The sequence below is a fragment of the Schistocerca americana genome, chromosome 2 (genome assembly GCF_021461395.2).
Source record: "Schistocerca americana isolate TAMUIC-IGC-003095 chromosome 2, iqSchAmer2.1, whole genome shotgun sequence".
NCBI lineage: Eukaryota > Metazoa > Arthropoda > Insecta > Orthoptera > Acrididae > Schistocerca > Schistocerca americana.
In genome coordinates this window covers 300,332,548-300,354,740 of record NC_060120.1, presented here as the reverse complement: position 1 = coordinate 300,354,740, position 22,193 = coordinate 300,332,548, and the positions used below count along the sequence as shown (strand labels likewise).

General features: G+C 43.6%; 1 protein-coding gene across 1 annotated transcript in view; it reads left to right on the top strand.

Moving 5' to 3' along the window:
* Positions 1-22,193, top strand: part of LOC124595729 (probable chitinase 10) — a 372,682-nt gene that overhangs the window by 279,501 nt on the left and 70,988 nt on the right. The window contains exon 9 of the mRNA XM_047134600.1: positions 13,485-13,681. Within this exon, the coding sequence (XP_046990556.1) occupies positions 13,485-13,681 (197 nt within the window). The remainder of the gene's footprint in view (positions 1-13,484; positions 13,682-22,193) is intronic.

Genomic DNA, 22,193 nt, shown 5'->3' with positions numbered 1-22,193 from the left:
TTATATATCTGTAGCTTGATAGTCGACTATTAGTGCACGTGTTTTGTTTGTGCTATCAGATCAAAATTTATGTTGGAGAAAAACTATACCGAGCAGGATTCTTTAGCTATGGAAATTTACATATTTATTTGGGTAGCAGGGACGAGAATTCTACATCTACATCTACATTTATACTCCGCAAGCCACCCAACGGTGTGTGGCGGAGGGCACTTTATGTGCCACTGTCATTACCTCCCTATCCTGTTCCAGTCGCGTATGGTTCGCGGGAAGAACGACTGTCTGAAAGCCTCCGTGCGCGCTCTAATCTCTCTAATTTTACATTCGTGATCTCCTCGGGAGGTATACGTAGGGGGAAGCAATATATTCGATACCTCATCCAGAAACGCACCCTCTCGAAACCTGGCGAGCAAGCTACACCGCGATGCAGAGCGCCTGTCTTGCAGAGTCTGCCACTTGAGCTTATTAAACATGTCCGTAACGCTATCACGATTACCAAATAACCCTGTGACGAAACGCGCCGCTCTTCTTTGGATCTTCTCTATCTCCTCCGTCAGACCGATCTGGTACGGATCCCACACTGATGAGCAATACTCAAGTATAGGTCGAACGAGTGTTTTGTAAGCCACCTCCTTTGTTGATGGACTACATTTTCTAAGCACTCTCCCAATGAATCTCAACCTGGTACGCGCCTTACCAACAATTAATTTTACATGATCATTCCACTTCAAATCGTTCCGCACGCATACTCCCAGATATTTTACAGAAGTAACTGCTACCAGTGTTTGTTCCGCTATCATATAATCATACAATAAAGGATCCTTCCTACAGAAGTATTCCACCATATTGTGAAATCAATGAGTGGTCACTTTCCAATACTTCAGATATGTAGCAGGTAGCTACATGAAGAAATACTACTCGTTTACTTTTGTATTTTCTTCTAAGTTTCATCAATCTAAGATATAAATGCGAAGTTAAATCATCTCAGGAATCAGTTATGTGCGTTAGAAAGACTTTCCCACAACAACTGTCACCCACATGACGAGCTTTACAGTGAAGCCTGCATAACGCTATGACATAGTCCCGTATCGCTTGTGGGTGATTAGATCTGGGTCCAACTAGAGTTTATCGCCAAGGAATGTTCATCACTAAAGTGGTCGCGTATTTTCGTGAGATCAACTTCGTATTTATTATTTTCCAGGTGTTGGAATGTCGCTACACATGGACCACTTATCAATATTCGCCAGCCATGAAGATAGTCAGAATGAAAAGAAAGAAAGGATTGTTAGAGTGTAAAGTACCGTCGAAGTCGAGGTTCTGGAAACTGAGCACAAGCTGACAATGGAGGAAGTCTGGGAAGGAAAACAGCTGTGCCCTTGTTTAAGGAACCACACAGGCACTGCCGGCCGGAGTGGCCGAGCGGTTCTGGGCGCTACAGTCTGGAACCGCGCGACTGCTAAGGTCGCAGGTTCGAATCCTGCCTCGGGCATGGATATGCGTGATTGTCTTTTGGTTAGTTAGGTTTAAGTAGTTCTAAGTTCTAGGGAACTGATGACCTCAGAAGTTAAGTCCGATAGTGCTCAGAGCCCCACAGGCACTTTGAACCGAACGCTGTAGGGACACCACAAAATAACTGAACATATACATTAAAATATTTTGTGAAACAATATGTCTAAGAATAAGAAATAAAATAGATTAGAGAAACATTTGATGTGAGTTGGAAAGGAACTCGAAATCATGAATGGCAACTTTTATGTATTACTTCCAGTCAAATTATTTCACAAAACTACTGAGCGTTTTTATTTTTCATTTTTGCTCTCAAAACATGAAATATAATATATAGTTGGATTCTAAAAGGATTCTCCAGCTTCACTTACATACAGAATTTTATTGACATGACTTAGACATGTGGACAGAAAATTGAAAACCGTGTGAGAAAGGTGCCATCTTGTAGCAAAAACTTCATTCACTTATTGTTCTAGCGCCAAATTCCGCACTAGGAACAACAGGAAGCTGAAAATCAAAACGGCAAACTTCACAGGACCTCAACGTGCTTGTTGCGTGTTTTATACGGAAGGAACAAAGTCAGCAAATGATAATACCGTACAAAATCTGCTAGTAGGCCTACAATTTACTCCTGCCTTCAGAATTTCATTCAAATGGATTGTAGCTTTCGTCATATCAAATCTACAGATCGTCCAAGAGTTTCTGAGGCTGTAATCGAAATCCATGCATCGTGTGTCGCGAGAGCTTTGAGTTCCTGAATCAACTGTCAAGAGAGAGTTACGAAAATGATTGCTTCTGAAGCCACACAGAAGTGTCGCCACGTATGCTGGATAACGTGAGGCAAAGAACTGAATTCAGATGGGACGTTTGCTGTATGATCAACAACAATAACATTGAGCCAAAATTAAAAGAGTGTAAGTTCAAATCAAAGTGAAGGTATGGAATGAAACTTGCAGTATTTTGCTAAGAGATGACACCTATACTACCTGTATAAGCCTTCTCAATAAAATTCTGTATATAAGTACAGTTGTAAAGTTCTGTTACAATCATCCTGTTTTTAAATATTGATCGATATGCTATTATTATTAAGAGTAGATACACTGAGGTGACAAAAGTCTTCCGGTGCCTCTCAGTATCGTGTCGGACCTCCTTTTTTCCAGCGTAGTACAGCACCTCGACGTGGCATGGACTCAACAAACAGTTGGAAGTCCCCTGCAGAAATACTGAACCATGCTGCCTCTACAGCCCTCCAGCATTGCGAAACTGCAGCCGGTGCAGGATCTGATGAACGAATTGACTTCTCGATTACGTCCCATAAATGTTCGACGGGATTCACGTCGGGTGCTCTGGGTGGCCAAAACATTCGCCCGAAATGTCCAGAATGTTCTTCAGACCACTCGCGATCAACTGCATCCTGAGATACGGTTCATTGCCATCCATAAAAATTTCATCGTTGTTTGAGTAGATTCACTATATGAATGGCTGCAAATCGTCTCCAAGTAGCCGAACATTACCATTTCCAGTCAGTGATAGGTTCATCTCAAGCAGAGGACACAGTCCATTCCATGCAAACACACTTCACACCATTATGGAACCACCAACATTTTGCACAGTGTCTTGTTGACAAGTTGGCTAGACGGGTTTGCATGACATTCCAATCCTGCCATCCGCTCTTACCAACAGAAATCGGGACTGATCTGATCAGGCCACAGTTTTCCATTCGTCTAAGATCCCATCGCTATGGTCACGAGCCGAGGAGAGACGTTGAAGGCGATGTCGTGCTGTTAACAGAGGCACTCGCGTCAGTTGTCTGCTGCCATGGTCCATTAACGCCAAATTTCGCTGTACTGTCCTAACGGATACTTTCGTCCTACGTCCCACATTGTTTTCTGCGATTATCTAACGCAGTTTTGCATGTCTATTAGCACTGACAACTCTACGCAAACGCCGCTGCGTTGTCCGTGTTGAGAGGTAATCAATGAAATTTAGTATTCTCGGCACAATTTTGACACTGTGGTACTCGGAATAATGAATTCGCAAGCGATTTCCTGAATGAAAAGTCCCATGCGTCTAGCTCCAACTACCATTCCGCGTTCAAAGTCTGTTCATTTTCGTCGTGATGCTACAATCAGTCGGAAACCTTTTCAGACGAAACAGCTTTTTTATACTTTGCGTGCCTGAAACTACCGCCAGTTGTATATGTGCACCCTGCTATCCGATGGCTCTGGAAACGTCAATGTGCTGCAATTTGAATCAATTTTATTTCATTTGTTCAACGTGAAAGAAACAACTCCACAACTTTTACACCAATGTAACTTTTTATGTGCAAAATAGCTAGGCCTTGAGGAAGCGAACATTTTGACACTGCATCTCATAGCTAGCAGCAGCTGCTCGTGAAATATTTCGATTTTCCCGCACATCACTGATTAGGTGTTTCTTAAGTACCCTGACTGCTTTCAAACAACGATATCCTTAGGAAATTTATTCGCAGTTGGGGAATCTTGCTGCCATTAGCTAGATGAGGATATTATCTATTGGTGACACATGAAAATTTGTGGCGGAGTGGGACTCGAACGCAGAACTTACCTCTTGTCGCGAGTGGTCACCTCAACCGCTCGGCTATCCGAGCACGTTTCCAGGACCGACACAGACTTCCATGTGCCATAGTGTCTACGATACTTGGATTCTTGCCACAGGGTATCAAGGAAACAAAAGTATTCAACGTTAGTATTACAGCCCTCATTTTCGCCATTGAAAGTTGTAACACTTACTTTGAACAATATCTGCTCAGTTGGTAGATCACATGCCCGCGAAAGGCAAAGGTCCCAAGTTTGAGTCTCGGTCCAGCACACAGTTTCAATCTGCCAGGAAGTCTCATATCAGCGCACACTCCGCTGCAGATTGACAATTTCGTTCTGGAAACATCCCCTAGGCTGTGGCTAAACCATGTCTCTGCAATATCCGTTCTTCCAAGAGTGCTATTTCTGCAAGGTATACGGGAGAGCTTCTGCGAAGTTTGGAAGGTAGGAGACGAGGTAGTGGCGGAATTAAAGCTGTGAGGACGGGGCATGAGTCGTGCTTGGGTAGCTCCGTTGGTAGAGCACTTACCCGCGAAAGGCAAAGGTCCAGAGCTCGAGTCTCGGTCCAGCATACAGCTTTAATCTGCCAGGAAGTTTCAATATCTGAAGTTCTTCGGATAGTCAAAGTGGTTAAGCGACTGTCTGTAACAAGTGGGAAACTCAGGTTCGAGCCCCGTTCCGACCCAAACTTTCAGGTGTCACCAGTGGGTGATGTCTTCATAAATAATGCGGCTAAAAGCAGATAAATCCCGCAATTGCGAACAAATTTTATATTTTATATTTTATTTAGTACAGCTGCAGGTCTGTTTCTTCATTGTTAAAAATTAAATCTCTTTTTGCAAAAATAGACCTCGCGCTGGTCAATTTGGTACCCCATTAATCCATTTCTGACTCTACGTTTATGGAAATTCAGACGAAAATCCATTGTGTAATTTTCTCTCAAAGCACCATTGAAGTTTTTCTTGATTACCCTGATTACTTTCAACAAGTTAAACATTTTTTCCTAAAACCTTTCGCTGGACCATTTGATACCCCATTAGTACCTTTCCAGTCTTCGTTTGGGTATGAAAATTCGGATAAAAGTTCATTATGTAACGCCGAAGGAGACTTATCTTCTGTTCATTTCAAATATTTGACCAGAAAGGAAGTAAGAATGGCCGGGCGAGAGCTCTAACCCCACCCTTCTCGCCAGCTCGGTGACTCCGTCTGAAGAGGGGGACAGAGCGTGATCCACCGCTGAGACCACTTTGTGCAGCGGCCGCCTTTGTCTGCGGGCAGGCGGCTCGCCTTGGCGGTCCTGCAGCGACAGCAGGGACTGCCTGCCACAGCTGGCTGCCAGCTACCGGCCGGCGGGCTGTCTGCGCTCAGGGACACCCGCCGCCCGCGGCCACACAGTTTTTCTCCTGACTCACTGCCACTGCATGCTTCTGATAATGACGGCGGTGGTGAAGTCATCGCGAATCAAGGCCACCTGCGATTTCCTTTTGTAACCGGTCGGCTTCCCCTGTTTTACTCGTGTTACTGGTGCAGGGATAAGTAGGCTACTGTACGCATCCTCGATACAAGATTGCTTTACGGCGGTCCTCTCTGGAAGACCCGGTCCACTGGGTATACCCTGCGGTACCGGTGACCAATAAGCAGACTTGGCGTCGACTCTTTGAACTGGAACGGACACCTCGCCAACACGAGTAGAACGCAGTTTCAGGGCAGAGAAGGATCCCATGAACAGACCGCAAGGCCTTTACCCTTAAACTTGTCTGTGGTCCGTCCTGTTAGGTATCACCACATTCGCGTTCTTCACCTTGATCAACAGTCGGTAGTCGTGTTACTGCTGCCTGGGGGCCAAAACTTCATCTCCTCAGAGTGTCCTACGTTTCAGCAGCGCAATTACTGGGCTGTTTCCCGAGGCCGAATATGGAGTTGGCGGTAGGTTCCCCCAAAGAGGCTACAGAAATTGACTGCCGACTAACAACAATTATTTTCACTACAAGCTCTTTAGCTCTTAAGCACAGTCTGAGACAATCCAAGGCCCTTCTAAATGAAAATGGTGTGTGCACAGCTGTTTCAGAGATATTTTCTGTGTTTTCTACGTTTCCGAATATCACTTCATATGTATGGGGTAAGGTGGGGTAAATCCGACCTAGTAATTTCTTGTTGCTATAAACCGCTTATGCGAGGTCAGATCTTAACGTTATATACGTTAAATTATAGGTAATATAAAGGAGCAACTGTTTGAAAAATGTTTTTGTTATACCATCAATAGTTTTTGAGATTTCGTATTTTAAGAAACGTCCATTTTTCCCATTTGCAAAAATGGTGCAGTATATCCAACCCCCTATTTGTTTGGCTGATTTTGCATAGAAATAGTTCTAAATGAACGGTTTTTTGGGAAATAATTATAAGCAATTATGTTTTCGACATAAATGAACAAAATGTATTCAAGAAAATAAAAATGTTTAGAGTACTAAATGTACTGCAAGTTAAATGAATGTAAATTTTAATTGAAAAAAAAATAATTTCATTGCACGGCGGTGCAACAGTAATGCCGATCTCTGAATGTTAAAATCACGAGTGACAGCTCCCATTTGCATTGCAGCAACTGCTCGGCGAATATCGTTTTGATTGCTTTTTGTCGTCTTTTGTTTGTAATTTCGTACCATTTTCCTAAAAATAAACAAAAATTCACTTTGTTTACATGAATAAATGATTCCATACACATAAACGATAAAAAATATGCGGTCAGCTTTACCCCACCATTTAGCAGTCCGATTTACCCCACCATGCCATGTTTCATTTAACACACATAGAAACAATTTACACGACATTTCCAACAGAAACGATACATACACTGAACAGATCACTAAAAGCACTGCAAATACCACTTACCGTTTGTTTTGCGATCGTTTTATTTAGTAAGGTAAATCTAGTGATGAATTCGCACAAAAATTAAAGTGAAACATTCGAAAACACACTTGTTGTCTTTTGGGTTTCTAAATGTCAAATGCGGGATAGCTGTCAAGGTGACATTTTCGTTATTTCGAATGCTCTATATGGTAACACTAATGCGAAATCGCTCCGCTTTGTCGTTTCTTACAAATAGAGGGTGGTCGGGTTTACCCACTCGGTCGGATTTACCTCATCTTACCCCAAGGTAAATCAAAAACTTTCCGTTCAGAAGTCCAGAATTGGTATGCAAGTCAGGCAAAAGCGCCGTAAGCATTGAAGCAATCGTCATGCCGATGTACCAGGTTGCAGATACCCGTTGGGTAAAGCACCATGTCCTGCTGCGTGAACAAGTCCGAAACTACCTGCTACACATCCTCGTTGGACGGGACCTTGACCACCATTCAATGCCTTTTTTAAGGAACCGAAACCGTGATAATCGCGTGGGGAGAGATCAGGACTGTAGGGCGCATGCTCGAGTGTCACTCACTTGAGATGGCGTAATTTCTGCTTTACATTTGGAATATGGGTGTCGAATCGTGACTAGCACGGTATTTGGCGCACCATTCCACAACGGCAGTTTTCGAGTAACATGCTGCCCCATACACGTTCTTCATTCTCCGGTGGATGTCTACTGGTGTTCGTCCATCGGCGTCCAAGACAAGAATAACAGCACGTTGGTCCCGTTAGGAAGGGTTTGACAATAACGTCGCCATTGTTCATCCTTCAGCATTTGCCGTACGCAAGTCGGAATGGCACCAATGCCACAGTAATGCCTTCCGTACATGTCGGTGCTTATATACACACATTTGAGTCGTGTCACGTTGCAAATAACCTCCAGCAATGCCTTGAAACCGATACGTTTGGATCGTCCATTAGACAACGTGTCACCCACTTTTGCAGAGCACATTACAAACAACTAACACCTTGTCAGACCAAAATGATTTTATTTTATCTTGAAAAAAGTTTTCAATTTCAAGATGAAATCGATCATTATTGCACGTCACATGAAACTGGAAAAATTTTTCGAAGTAAAACTTTATTTCAGTTTTAGTATTTTCTAAGTCAGTATAATTACAGGTCGTGAAAGTCGGGCAGAAATGCTTTTTTATAGCACTTCATGTTAAAAAGTTTCGAAACAAGGCTCGTTTAGTCCCGTCATTATTTTGTGTGATTGTAATAAGCATTTGCGTTGCACAAGTTAGACCGTACTTTCACATCCGCTGCATGATGTCACCTCCGTCCTCAGTTTACACAAACTAAAACACACTTTCGCAACAGGTCTGCTAGAACATTTCTGCTAAGCCTGTTAGATCACGCAGTTATGCAGAGCATTTAATCTAGCGAATTCTAGAAGAAAAAGGAGAAACGGAAATAGCATTCATCATTTTCCTTAAACTGTTTTGTAAAAAACAGTTCCTTCGTCTCAAAACTCATGTTAGTACATTTAGAAGGACAACTCTGACAAAATACATCCGCTTTCATTCGCACCCTAAACGGAAGTTTGTTGCCTGTAGCAAATTTTTCGGTATCCACCAAATTTTCTGAAGTGAGACGGCGTCACAAAAAGACAATTTAGTTGAGTAGGCTAATCGATAGGAAGTTGAAAAATCTGCAGGTAAAAAAAGAATCAAGTACGTTAATGACGCGACACATGATGAGTCGCATTACGTCGTGACTGGAGGGAGGGGGAGAGGGGGAGAGGGGGTTCTGGAGTAAGAAACTGCAATACGTATTGCAGAATCAACTTTTTAGAGCTCGTAGACTGTAGCTTTTAAAGGGAAAAAGGTATGAAACTAAATCGTTTTAAGAACTCCATTCTCATGGTGTATTTTCACATTTATCAGAAAGCAAATAATCGATGATGATGGCAAATCCTTATCGGGAGATGTTTAAGCGAGACAGAAACAGCAACCTTGGGATGTCTGTAAATTTCGCTTACAAACTCCTAGAGGGTGTAGAAAATATAATGAGCAGATCGTAGTCAGATGTTACACGGGGCTGTGTGCCGTGTGGGTTAACGTACTGAACAAACTGTTCCACTCTCCCATGTATGCTAGGAAAAGAAGCTATGTAACTTATGTGACTTTCTTAATTACCACATCCGTGACCAACTAACTGGTGTGGCAGACACAAAACTTAAAGTATTCACACGTCGCAGTACGCATTCCTTGGCCTTTCTTCCAATGAGTGCTCTGATAGGGTTCATTATACAGCATCAGTATCTATTGGTCAATCCCACCAAATTCGTTAGTTACTTTCAAGTGAAATACTTATATGAAACAACAGTAAATTGTTATCGTTCTGTTGGCCAGGAGGCGCGGTAGTGTGGAGAAGATTCTTTCGCTTGTTTCATTCTGTAGCATGAGAACGGCAAGTCTCCAAACGTTGGTTACTGCTTTAGCTAACAGCTACACAAGGGACTAAAAGTAAGATTTCGTAATACTACTACAAAGACAATCCTCACAACTTTTAAGCAGGGCCCGAGCAGTACTTGGCGTCTCAAAATATCTTTTTCGGCCAGAACTGTTATTCCGATAACAAATAATGCAATGTAATGCAATAAGCTAAACAGCTTATTACTAATTACCAAAAGTAATGGTTGACTTTTATATTTTGGCAACAAAATAACTGACAATGGTCAAATAATGAGAATGTAAAATGTAGACTAGCAGTAGCAAGGAAAACATTTCCGCAAAACAGAAATTTGCTAACATCAAATATAAATTTAAGTATTCGGAATACTTTTCGGAAGTTATTTGTCTGGGTTGTGGGCAAAAAGTAGTTCAGACAAGAAGAGAACAGAAACGTTTGAAACGCGATGCTACGAAAGAATGCTAAAGACTGCATATGTATATCAAATAACAAATGTGGACGTACTCAATAGAATTGGGAAAAAGGAAATTAATGGCACAAGCTTACTAAAAGAAGGGTTCAAAGGACACTTCCTGAGGCTTCAAGGAATCGTCAAGAAGAGAGTGGAAACTATCATAACGTCGTGTTGCAGAAGAATGCTGGAGATCTTACGAGGGCATAGAATAAATAATGAAGAGGACCTGCATAGAATTTGGGAGGAAACAGCTTTATGGAAAAACTTGATTAAAATAAGGGATAGTTCGCTAAGTCACATACTGCGATATCAAAAGGGAAACAAAGGTTTATCTCGGCAAGCAAGATGATGGGGATGTAGGCAGTTGTAGTTAAGCAGACATGAAGAGACGGATAAAGAGGGATTCGCTATACCAGTCTTAGTTAAACTTCTGCCAGTGGTGTTGTACACATGCGAGAAACGTAAACGATATGGCGGCCATGACGTCATGTCAGTAGCGATTTTTTTTTCTTTTAAACGTACGAAACACATGCAGTTTTGATTACAGGAATCTATTACATCGCGAACAACTATTACCATCAATCACATATTCATAACAGAAAAAAAATTGTTAGAAAAGAAACAAAAAGAGTATCCCAAGAACAAGCTCTGTAGCTGTAATGGACACCACTATATACAGTAGTAAATGATAAGAAATATCTGTCGTAAACGAAAGGTAGCTAATAACGGAATGTTGAGTGTGTGAACTTTAGTTACACGACACACGTCCAGTCGTTAGTCCAGTTACCGCCACCCTAAAGCGTCGGCATCGATGTCACTCACAGCTGCTCTGATACTTCGCCGTAAGGCAGCAATTGTGTGTCGAAGTGCAGATGTAAAAACAGTATCTCTGATGTAACTACACAAGTAAAAATCACACTGTGTCAGATCTAGAGAATGTGAGGACCATGCTAGCAACTGGAGATTGCCAGCTAAAACACAGCAGGTCCATCCTCGTAGGAGCTCACTATCCAAGAATTCACGAACATTGTTGTGGAAGTGCAATGGAGCACTATCCTGTTGTAAAATGAAATTATCGCTGTCCTCATTCAACTGCAGTATGAGCTACGCAAAATGTCTTCTCCGTTGGTCACGTAGGCATGTTTTTATAGATCAAAATTACAAAAAAAGTTCTTGAGTTGTTGTTTCCATTTACACAATCACACGTTACCGTACCTCAAAGCAAGCATCTTTTGGTACCTAGATTGTTTTGAATAATCCTTTCGGGTGACCCAGGACGAACTGTCAGTATTAAGGGATATGACTGGAACAATCATTCGAACCAAAAAGTATAGTAAACTTGGGCTGTAAAACGCGTACGTTGACAGCTATGAGCACTTCTTCATCTTCGATACTGTGAGCCAAATCTCTCTGCTGCAAGATCTTTGCTTTCCATATTTTGGTTGGCGGTAATATGTAACAATACAAGAAAACATTTGTCTAGTAAACGGGATCTCTAAAATGCATACCTTGAGAGCTATGAGTGGAAGAAATGTGTTTCATATTATCCAAGATGAACAAGTGCTCATAGCTCTAAGGTATGCACTTAAGAACCGATGTTTACCATACTTTTTTTTTTGCTTTTGGTCCATTCTACTACCTCTAAAAATATAGAAAGCAAAGTACTTGCAGTGGAAGACCTTTGTTTCACAGTATGAAAGATGAAGAAGAGCTCATAGCCCTTAGCGTATACATTTTCGAACCCACTTTCACTAGCCTCTTTTCGAATAATCTTTCCTGAAATATTCCTGAATACTGAGTTCCTCGTGGAACATTCTGCATAATTTGGGAAGGCTACGACTTAGAGCCTTTGTAAATGAGTCGCGACAGCTATAAACTTTAACAACGTCTCACCATTGTGCTCCTCTTTCCAATAAATACCGAGTGTTGTGGAAAGAAGTCTATCTTTCATCCTACGACTACCCTAGTTCCTAGCTGATTTAATGTCTCGGCCGATAAAAAAGGGCCGGCCGTTGTGGCAGAGCGGGTCTAGGTGCTTCAGTCTGGAACCGCGGGACCGCTACGGTCGCAGGTTCGAATTCTTTCTCGGGCATGGATGTGTGTGATGTGCTTAGGTTAGTCAGGTTTAAGTAGTTCTAAGTTCTAGGAGACTGATGACCTCAGACGTTAAGTCCCGTAGTGCTCAGAGCCATTTGAACCATTTGATAAAAAAGGTACAGGTTGTGACCATACAACAAAATATTTGCTCTTGTACATCCAACAACTTGTCAGTGTGATAATTACTGAAGCGCCGAAGAAACTGGTATAGGCATACTTATTCAAGTAAAGAGATATGTAAACGCAAAATACGGTGCTGCGATCGGCAATGCCTAAATGAGAAAAACCATGTTTCCCGCAGTTATTAGATAGGTTACTGCTGCTACAATGGCAGCTTATCAAGGTGTGAGTTTGAACGTGGTGTTATAGTCGGCGCACGAGCGATGGGACACAGCATCTCCGAGGTAGCGATGAAGTTGGGATTTTCCCGTATCACCATTTCACTAGCGTACCGTGAATATCAGGAATCCGGTAAAACATCATATCTCCTACATCGCTGCTGCCGGAAAAAGATCCTGCAAGAAAGGGGCCAACTACGACTGAACAGAATCGTTCAATGTGACAGAAGTGCAGCCCTTCCGTAAATTGCTGCAGATTTCAATGCTGGACCATCAGCAAGTGTCAGTGTGCGAACTATTCAACGAAACATCATCGATAGCGTCTTTCGGAGCCGGAGGCCCATTCGTGTACCCTTGATGATGGCGTGACACGAAGCATTACGCCTCGCCTGGGCCCCTCAACGCCGACATTGGACTTTTGGTGACTGGAAACATGTTGCCTGGTCGGGCGAGACTCGTTTCAAATTATATCGAGCGGATGGACTTGTACGGGTATGGAGACCTCATGAATCCATGGATCCTCCATGTCAGCAGGGTACTGTTCAAGCTGGGGGAGGCTCCGTAGTGGCGTGAGGCGTGTGCAGTTGGAGTGATATGGGACCCCTGCTACGTCTAGATACCACTCTGACAGGTGACACGTACGTAAGCATCCTGTCTGATCCCCTGCATCCATTCATGTCCATTGTGCATTTAGACGGACTGTGGCAATTCCAATGGGACAATGCAAAAGGCCACAAGTCCAGAACTGCTACAGAGTGGCACCAGGAACACTCTTCTGAGTTTAAACACTTCCGCTGGCACGAAGCTCCCCAAACATGAACATTATTGAACATATCTTGGGTGTCTTGCAACGTGCTGTTCAGAAGAGATCCCCACCCCATCGTACTCTTAGGATTTATGGACAGCCCTTGAGGATTCATAGTGTCAGTTCCCTCCAGCGCTACGTCAGACAGTAGTCGAGTCCATGCCACGTCGTGCTGCGGCACTTCTGCGTGCTCGCGGGGACCCTACACGATATCAGACAGGTGTACTAGTTTCTTTGGCTTTTTAGTGTATAAGACACGACAACTTGCATACGAAAAAATAAATACTTTTATTTACCAATATGGGATTGCCAGTATGACAATAACATTTATTGGTGTTTTAAATGGAATTGTTGCGGATAGTGAACGAGGTGACTTGTTTTTCTTGCAGGGAGGAGCTGCGTGGCGTGTCGCGAGGCCCCAACGCCAAGGACGTGGACTGGAGCAAGGTGGCGCGCACCGTCAGCCTCGAGGCCACCACCAAGCCGGCGCCCATCAAGATCGACGTCAGCGAGGTGCTCAACCGCGTGCGCAAGCCCACCAAGCAGGCGCCCGCCGACCTCTCCAACGAGGTCATCGATCTCAACAGTAAGTCTCTGACCACGGCTGCAGCCTCTGGCAGTGGGCCAGACTCTAACATCTTAGTTATACTGTACTTTCCGGACAAACCGAGTCCTCTGAATACATGAAATGTATTCTCTGGTGTGAATATGAACAACCATCAGCTGTATAGTGGAATGACGACAATGAAAAATTTTGCCGGAGCAGCCCTCGAATCCGGATTTTCCGCCTTTGGCGGTCGCCTTACCATTACGCTATCTGAGCACATATCATGACCAGACCCAAATATCCATATGTCGCCCACCATGTGTCTACAACCTGTACTCGTACAGTCATTGTATACATTCCAGTGAAAGGGAGACATTGTACTTGAATGTCACTTGCCCGGTGACGGACGACGGTTCAAACACATATTCGGCCATCCTGATTCAGGTTTTCCGTGATTTCCTTACGTCGCTTCAGACAAATGCTGGGATGGTTCCTTTAAAAAGGCACGGCCGACTTCTTCCCCATCCTTCCCTAATCCGGACCTCACTGTTATTGGTTCAAATGGCTCTGAGCACTATAGGACTGAGGTCATCAGTCCCCTAGAACTTAGAACTACTTAAACCTAACTAACCTAAGTACATCACACACACCCATGCCCGAGGCAGGATTCGAACCTGCGACAGTAGCGGTCGCGTGGTTCCAGACTGTAGCGCCTAGAACCGCTCGGCTACCCCGACCGGCTCACTGTTATTCCCCTCCCCCAAATAAACTAAGCAACCAATATGAACATCCTATCTCTAGTTGTTCAAGGTGTTCGGTTTTTTTTACTGAACATGAATGTATACTCAGAAACGACTGTAAATGATAAAGCAAATAATTCTCTAAAGTTAAGTTGCAATGCCTGCCTTAAGTTTCTCCACTTGGACTACAATGGAATTTGCTCATGCTAATGAGGAACAGGCCGGCCGGAGTGGCCGAGCGGTTCTAGGCGCTAAAGTCTGGAACCGTGCGACCGCGACGGTCGCAGGTTCGAATCCTGGCTCGGGCATGGGTGTGTGTGTTGTCCTTAGGTTAGTTAGGTTTAAGTAGTTCTAAGTTCTAGGGGACTGATGACCTCAGAAGTTAAGTCCCATAGTGCTCAGAGCCATTTGAAACATATGAATGAGGAACATTTATGACGCTGCGGATCCTAATAGCGGGTGCTGGATAAATTATTCACAGGGCGAAGGTGCAGTGGAAGCGTATTAAAGAAAGAGGAAGGAATATTAAGTTTTCACGTCTCGTCGACATCGACGTCATTAGAGGCGGTCTACAAACTCAGAATGTTTGCAAGGATGAAGGAGGAAACTGGCCGTGCCCTTTCAAAGGAACCAATCTGATCTCTGCATGGATCGATTTAGGGAAATGACGGAAAATCTTCACCTGGATGATTGGACGGGGATATGAACCGAATGCGATTACAGTGTGTTAATCCTATAGCGTACTGCATGACGGAAGTATTGGCCGCTACTAAAGGAAAAATTCTTGCAACTTTGAGACAAGGTGGGTGCCTTCATATAGGCCAGCTACACAGCTAAATTTTTAATTTCTGGAATATCTATCTCGTTGAATACTACAAAATGTTTTTCACTGTGCTGTCTCTGATAATGACATTATTCTGCTGCCGGTTTCGGTCTTAAACCATCTTCAGTGGCAGAAAACTTATCGCAAATTAAACAAAGGTCACAAAAGGACCTTTTGTGAGTGGGCCATCGTAATGTAATCTTGCTACGATTTTTCATTTATATTGGCAATTATGGTTTTCAGAAGTAACGTATGTCAAAGCATGTAGGACATGTGTCAAATTTCTTTTAAGTACCACTTACAAATAATACAGAATTTAAACCGAAGGCATATTAACAAGTTTTATCTTAACAAAAGAACATCTCAAACAATGAAAGTAATTGCAAACATTCGAGAAATTAGTCACAATGCCCATTTTCCTTGTCTTATTACATACAATATATTTATAAGTTGTAGCGTCGGGTATTCAAGACAATTTAACCCAACCAAGGGATATAATCAAATTAAATGTATCTTCAGCAACTTTTTACACTATAACACGTTAGATTACAGTTTCATATATGAACGAAGCTAGGAAGAAGAAAGGACGAACTTTCAGCATACTGGAGTAATTGCAGGGCAGCAACTTTTGTTAATCAACACAACGCAAGAACGCCAAAGTTGCAAATTTCACTTTTATTTACTTGTCGACCAGTTTCATATCGGGACTCATTTTCAAATCATCCTATAGAACAGGAAACCAAAATTACAATGATATATAATTCAGCTGTTACCATATAATTATGCGTACGCCAAAAACACAGAACGTATCGGTTCAAAGTATACGTACCAGATAGTCAAAATATTATTTCGCAAAAGTGGATCCTACCAGAAACTAGTCACAAGTAGATAACAGCGAAATTTGCAACTTCGAATGTTTTTCCTTTGTGTTGAGGAGAAACGACCTTGGTTCAAATGGCTCTGAGCACTATGGGACTCAACTGCTGAGGTCATTAGTCCCCTAGAACTTAGAACTAGTTAAACCTAACTAACCTAAGGACATCACAAACATCCATGCCCGAGGCAGGATTCGAACCTGCGACCGTAGCGGTCTTGTGGTTCCAGACTGCAGCGCCTTTAACCGCACGGCCACTTCGGCCGGCAGAAACGACGTTGTTACACCTGTTTCATTACTTTGACAAATAAAATAATTTTTCAAATAAATGTCCTAAAGCGATCTAGATTATAAAGTACAAACCACAGACAATAATTTGAAGCTCTATGAACTCATCTAATCACCAATTCTTAGATAATGTTGATTCCACTAATTACTAATGTATGTTGTTAATAAATATTCCATCTACAACTAAATAGTTCATTATAATTTGTGCGGAGATCCAGCAAAGAGACACAGAAATGAATATTTCACTCTATAAGGAAGTATTATGACGAACTGTATGTTTATTACGCGATTTAACGTTCTCTCGGCCGCGAGGTCGTTGCATAGAAATTTTCTTGGGCGGTAAGAGACTCACGTTAACTTCGTGGAGTATCTTGCAGCGTTTGGTAGACAGTATGTAGCAGCCAACGGAGACCATTCACAAACTTACATCACCAAGTTCAGTGGGTACCTGGTGCGAGAGATAGATTGCCGGTTTCGTAACTCACTTTCACTGACCGTAATATCCAACCTCCTGATTTAATTACAGCACTTTGGACACTCCTAGAGGACCTGCAGGTGACATTTGAGGACTCGAAACAGCTTTCCAAGTCAGAGAGGCGTACAGGAATTAAAGTAGTCATCGCCATATTCGGCGATCGCACGTTAACATCATCGAGCGTAATGTTCCAAATTTTCTTGCATAACCTACACTAGCTAAAATCCCGTTGACATTAAGATCATTAGACATTGAATATTAGGCCTGATATCTACGAAGCAATTTTCCATATTTCATACCTAGTATAATTTTTTTTATTATTTCTTTAGTACGAGAAAGAACAGATAAACATGGATATTTTGTGCGTAGGAACACACAGTAATTTATAGTAATAAATTAATTTTCATAAATACATTCCGTATCACCGTTTCTTGTTTCGTCTTGGGTTAGTGGTCGTAGACGTCGTGCGCGTCATTATTACAATGAATGCAACACCAGTATTCATCGTAGAGTTAGAACTTGAATCTGACATCATTTTTCGCAGCAGAAATAGTACCTGCCATGTGCTCTAACACTCAACTGTGACTTTAAATGAAACATACCGTATTTACGATAAGGAGCAGCTGTAGTATTGGGTAGTAAATGACAAGTATTAATCGCACGATATATCTTGACGCAGGTACTGCACTCACTATAATAATGACGGGTGAAACTAATACAAGTGTAAAACGGTCACGTTTATACGATAAATAGCGATTTATACGATGATCTGCTTTATGGAATTACACGTTGGAGGAGGTTACTATGTTCCTCGATACCTAGATATACTGTGGAACTGTTCTGTCTACTGCCTGGACCTCTCTAAGCGTGGAAACTCGTCTTGTCGCTGTATCACATGATACATAACTACGCTTAATTAACTGGATATACAGAGTATGTATTAAATTATTTTTATAGAGCATACGATAAAACAGAGGAAATTTAAAATGCCTTTGTTACGGGAGAGGTAACAGTGTGGACAAGTATATATCACAACATGTAATTTTTCATTATTCGCGAAATTGTTTTGAAGCTGAGTTTTGTAAGTAATGTGACACATTTTCATAATGTATTGTTTACGACGTAGTCAAGTGGGAGGTTTAAAGTCATGGTCTCACAAGAGACACCAGTTCCAAATCCGCAAAAGTGCTGCTATTCTGTTATTACAGCTATGGAAATGAAATGAGCGTTTGGCATCATCGGCCGGGAGGCCTCTTACGGGGCAGGTCTTATTACATTCGAGGCCACATTGGGAGACTTGAGAGCCGGATGGGGATGAAATGATGATGAAGACAACACAACACCCAGTCCCTGAGCGGAGAAAATCTCCGGCCCAACCGGGAATCGAACCCGGGCCCGTAGGACGGCAATCCGTCACGCTGACCACCTAGCTATCGGGGCGGACATTACAGCTATGAACGACGTGTACTATACCGAGTTCTTCGTGCCTGTTAAAACTGTTATAATAAATAACTACTTCATGAGGCCAAACTTACACGATGTCTTCTTTGGGGCCAAGACTGACAAGAGGCGCCAGAACGTTGTGCATAGCAATAGCGAACATCGTAACGATAGTGAGACAGGCATGAAGGAGAAGGAAGGAAAGCAGTTGATAACGTGAGAAAAATTCGAAGAGGAGTAAGACTATAATTCTCTACAACAAAAAGAGCAAAAAACACTGGACACCACTTGAGATTGAGAAACACTGGAAGACAACATGGAAAACGGTCTTTTAAGATAAAGCTGAGAAAAAAAACCGCAGTCAGTGAGGTGGAGGAAAGGGAAAAGGAAGTGCGAATGACCTACTGTATGACCAGAAAAGCCTGCAACGAAAACAACCTGTCAAACGATGGTAGACACATATACTGCAAAATTGATGGAAGGAAGATTACAGTTTCATATTCAGTAGATGACAAGATTATAAGAGATAGTGCACAAGCTAGAAATGGACATGTTACGGGATGGAAATCTTTCCTGTCTGCTTGAAAGGAACCATACCGTCTTAAGCAGTTTAAGGAACCCATGGAAGGGTTTTATTTGATACGATCCTTCAGAACGCAGTTCCAGTACAGTACCCATTTTGCCATCTCGATCGATCAGAGATTGCAAGGCAATAATGAGCAACGCTGTGTTATACGTGACTGAGACGCCAAAATTAGGCTGACATGGTGCAGAAAAAGTAAGACAATTCCTTGGGAAAGAACTGGGCCAGAAAGATGACGTGAAAGGTGGGGGCGAAAATCGAATCAAGGAAGATGGGGAATTAAGTCGGCGGTGCTCTTTCAAAGGAACCATACCGGAATTTGCCTGAAAGCTGGTTAACTTAGGAAGAACAGGACTGGGATAGCGTTCGAGGTGGCAGGGAAGGACAACAGGAAATATAAGCACGCAACAACTAATACGCCACAGATAAGAGACAGACAGGCCTCTAATGATGTAGGAAAGATGTAAATGACCACCAACAGAACAAACAACAGAAGAGGACACCAGCACCTCGTAAGACGGGAAACGGAGGAGAAGGGTAGGGATGAAGAGCTTTTCAGAGCAAAGAGGAAAATCTAGTCTGTGAAGGTGGTCGTACACAGGCCGTAACAACGGAATTACAAGAGGAAGGATAGCCTGCTCTGTTTAAAACTGGCTTTCTAGATATGATATCAACCACGTCCATATACACTCCTGGAAATGGAAAAAAGAACACATTGACACCGGTGTGTCAGACCCACCATACTTGCTCCGGACACTGCGAGAGGGCTGTACAAGCAATGATCACACGCACGGCACAGCGGACACACCAGGAACCGCGGTGTTGGCCGTCGAATGGCGCTAGCTGCGCAGCATTTGTGCACCGCCGCCGTCAGTGTCAGCCAGTTTGCCGTGGCATACGGAGCTCCATCGCAGTCTTTAACACTGGTAGCATGCCGCTACAGCGTGGACGTGAACCGTATGTGCAGTTGACGGACTTTGAGCGAGGGCGTATAGTGGGCATGCGGGAGGCCGGGTGGACGTACCGCCGAATTTCTCAACACGTGGGGCGTGAGGTCTCCACAGTACATCGATGTTGTCGCCAGTGGTCGGCGGAAGGTGCACGTGCCCGTCGACCTGGGACCGGACCGCAGCGATGCACGGATGCACGCCAAGACCGTAGGATCCTACGCAGTGCCGTAGGGGACCGCACCGCGACTTCCTAGCAAATTAGGGACACTGTTGCTGCTGGGGTATCGGCGAGGACCATTCGCAACCGTCTCCATGAAGCTGGGCTACGGTCCCGCACACCGTTAGGCCGTCTTCCGCTCACGCCCCAACATCGTGCAGCCCGCCTCCAGTGGTGTCGCGACAGGCGTGAATGGAGGGACGAATGGAGACGTGTCGTCTTCAGCGATGAGAGTCGCTTCTGCCTTGGTGCCAATGATGGTCGTATGCGTGTTTGGCGCCGTGCAGGTGAGCGCCACAATCAGGACTGCATACGACCGAGGCACACAGGGCCAACACCCGGCATCATGGTGTGGGGAGCGATCTCCTACACTGGCCGTACACCACTGGTGATCGTCGAGGGGACACTGAATAGTGCACGGTACATCCAAACCGTCATCGAACCCATCGTTCTACCATTCCTAGACCGGCAAGAAACTTGCTGTTCCAACAGGACAATGCACGTCCGCACGTATCCCGTGCCACCCAACGTGCTCTAGAAGGTGTAAGTCAACTACCCTGGCCAGCAAGATCTCCGGATCTGTCCCCCATTGAGCATGTTTGGGACTGGATGAAGCGTCGTCTCACGCGGTCTGCACGTCCAGCACGAACGCTTGTCCAACTGAGGCGCCAGGTGGAAATGGCATGGCAAGCCGTTCCACAGGACTACATCCAGCATCTCTACGATCGTCTTCATGGGAGAATAGCAGCCTGCATTGCTGCGAAAGGTGGATATACACTGTACTAGTGCCGACATTGTGCATGCTCTGTTGCCTGTGTCTATGTGCCTGTGGTTCTGTCAGTGTGATCATGTGATGTATCTGACCCCAGGAATGTGTCAATAAAGTTTCCCCTTCCTGGGACAATGAATTCACGGTGTTCTTATTTCAATTTCCAGGAGTGTAAATACATCGGAAACACATTCACCTTAACACACGGACGCACGTTTTGTGCCAGTGGTTCACACGCAACTGGCGTAGATGAGTCGTGTATCAGACTTTATCCGAGTTGATGGCTGTTCCTTAACGTGGAGACAGTGTAGACGTCGTGACAATAGCTGCCGAATGTCCTTATCGTTAGCAACCATCTCCAAGGAACAGAACTTTCTCATTCTATTATCATCAGGTGTTGCTCGTTCTTGTACTGTAATAATAATAATAATAATAATAGTGATAATATGAAGTCAGTGGGTACGCCTAGGCTACGACGTACCACTGACCAGTCGTTGTGCAGTCCTCAGCCTGCAGCAGTGTTAGTCATTAGTAGGTAGTAGCATACTGACACCTCAGTCTTTGAACCGGAACCACTGCCTTTCCACGAAGTAAATCATCAGCTGCCCTCGCGCGGCTGATAGCACTGCGTTCCAGGCCTCCCACCAACGGAAATTTGTCACCCTGTGTGACGTGCTGCAAGTGACGTATTTGCTGGTGATTCTTCCGGATTGTATGGTCGTGATCAGTGGAACTTTTTTGTTCCTTAAGTTTCGTCCAGAAGTGCGTTTGACATCTTCAGAGCTGCTCCTACTTCCATTCTGTCTAGCTAACTGACGTGTCGGATGTCCGAGAGCGACATATTTACCATGAAAAACAGGTCGTGATCGACAGATATAACCCTTGTCAAAGATAAAACTAAACTATCGAACTGTCGTCTGTCAAAGATAAAACTTATATATTGAATCTTTAGAGCTGATGTCCAAATATCATTATCGTGCGTCCTCTTTTCAATTAAAACTGTTCCCACGCATATATTTTTAGATACAGACAAGGATGATAGTTTCACATTGTAGATAAAATTTACGATTCGGGAAACTTCACTTAATGGTTTCCTCACTGAAGATCATGTTCTGTGAAGAATTTCATTCTAGAATTTATATCGCAAGGAAAGGCTATTCAGTATCGCTAAGCAGAACTACTATCATGAAGACTTTTCCCAATACGGCCGGCCGCTGTGACCAAGTGTTTCTAGGCACTTCAGTCGGGAACCACGCTGCTGCTACGGTCTCAGGTCCGAATCCTGCCTCGGGCATGGATGTGTGTGATGCCCTTCGGTTAGTTAGGTTTAACTAGTTCTAAGTTCTAGGGGACTAATGGCCTCAGAAGTTGAGTCCCATGGTGCTCAGAGAA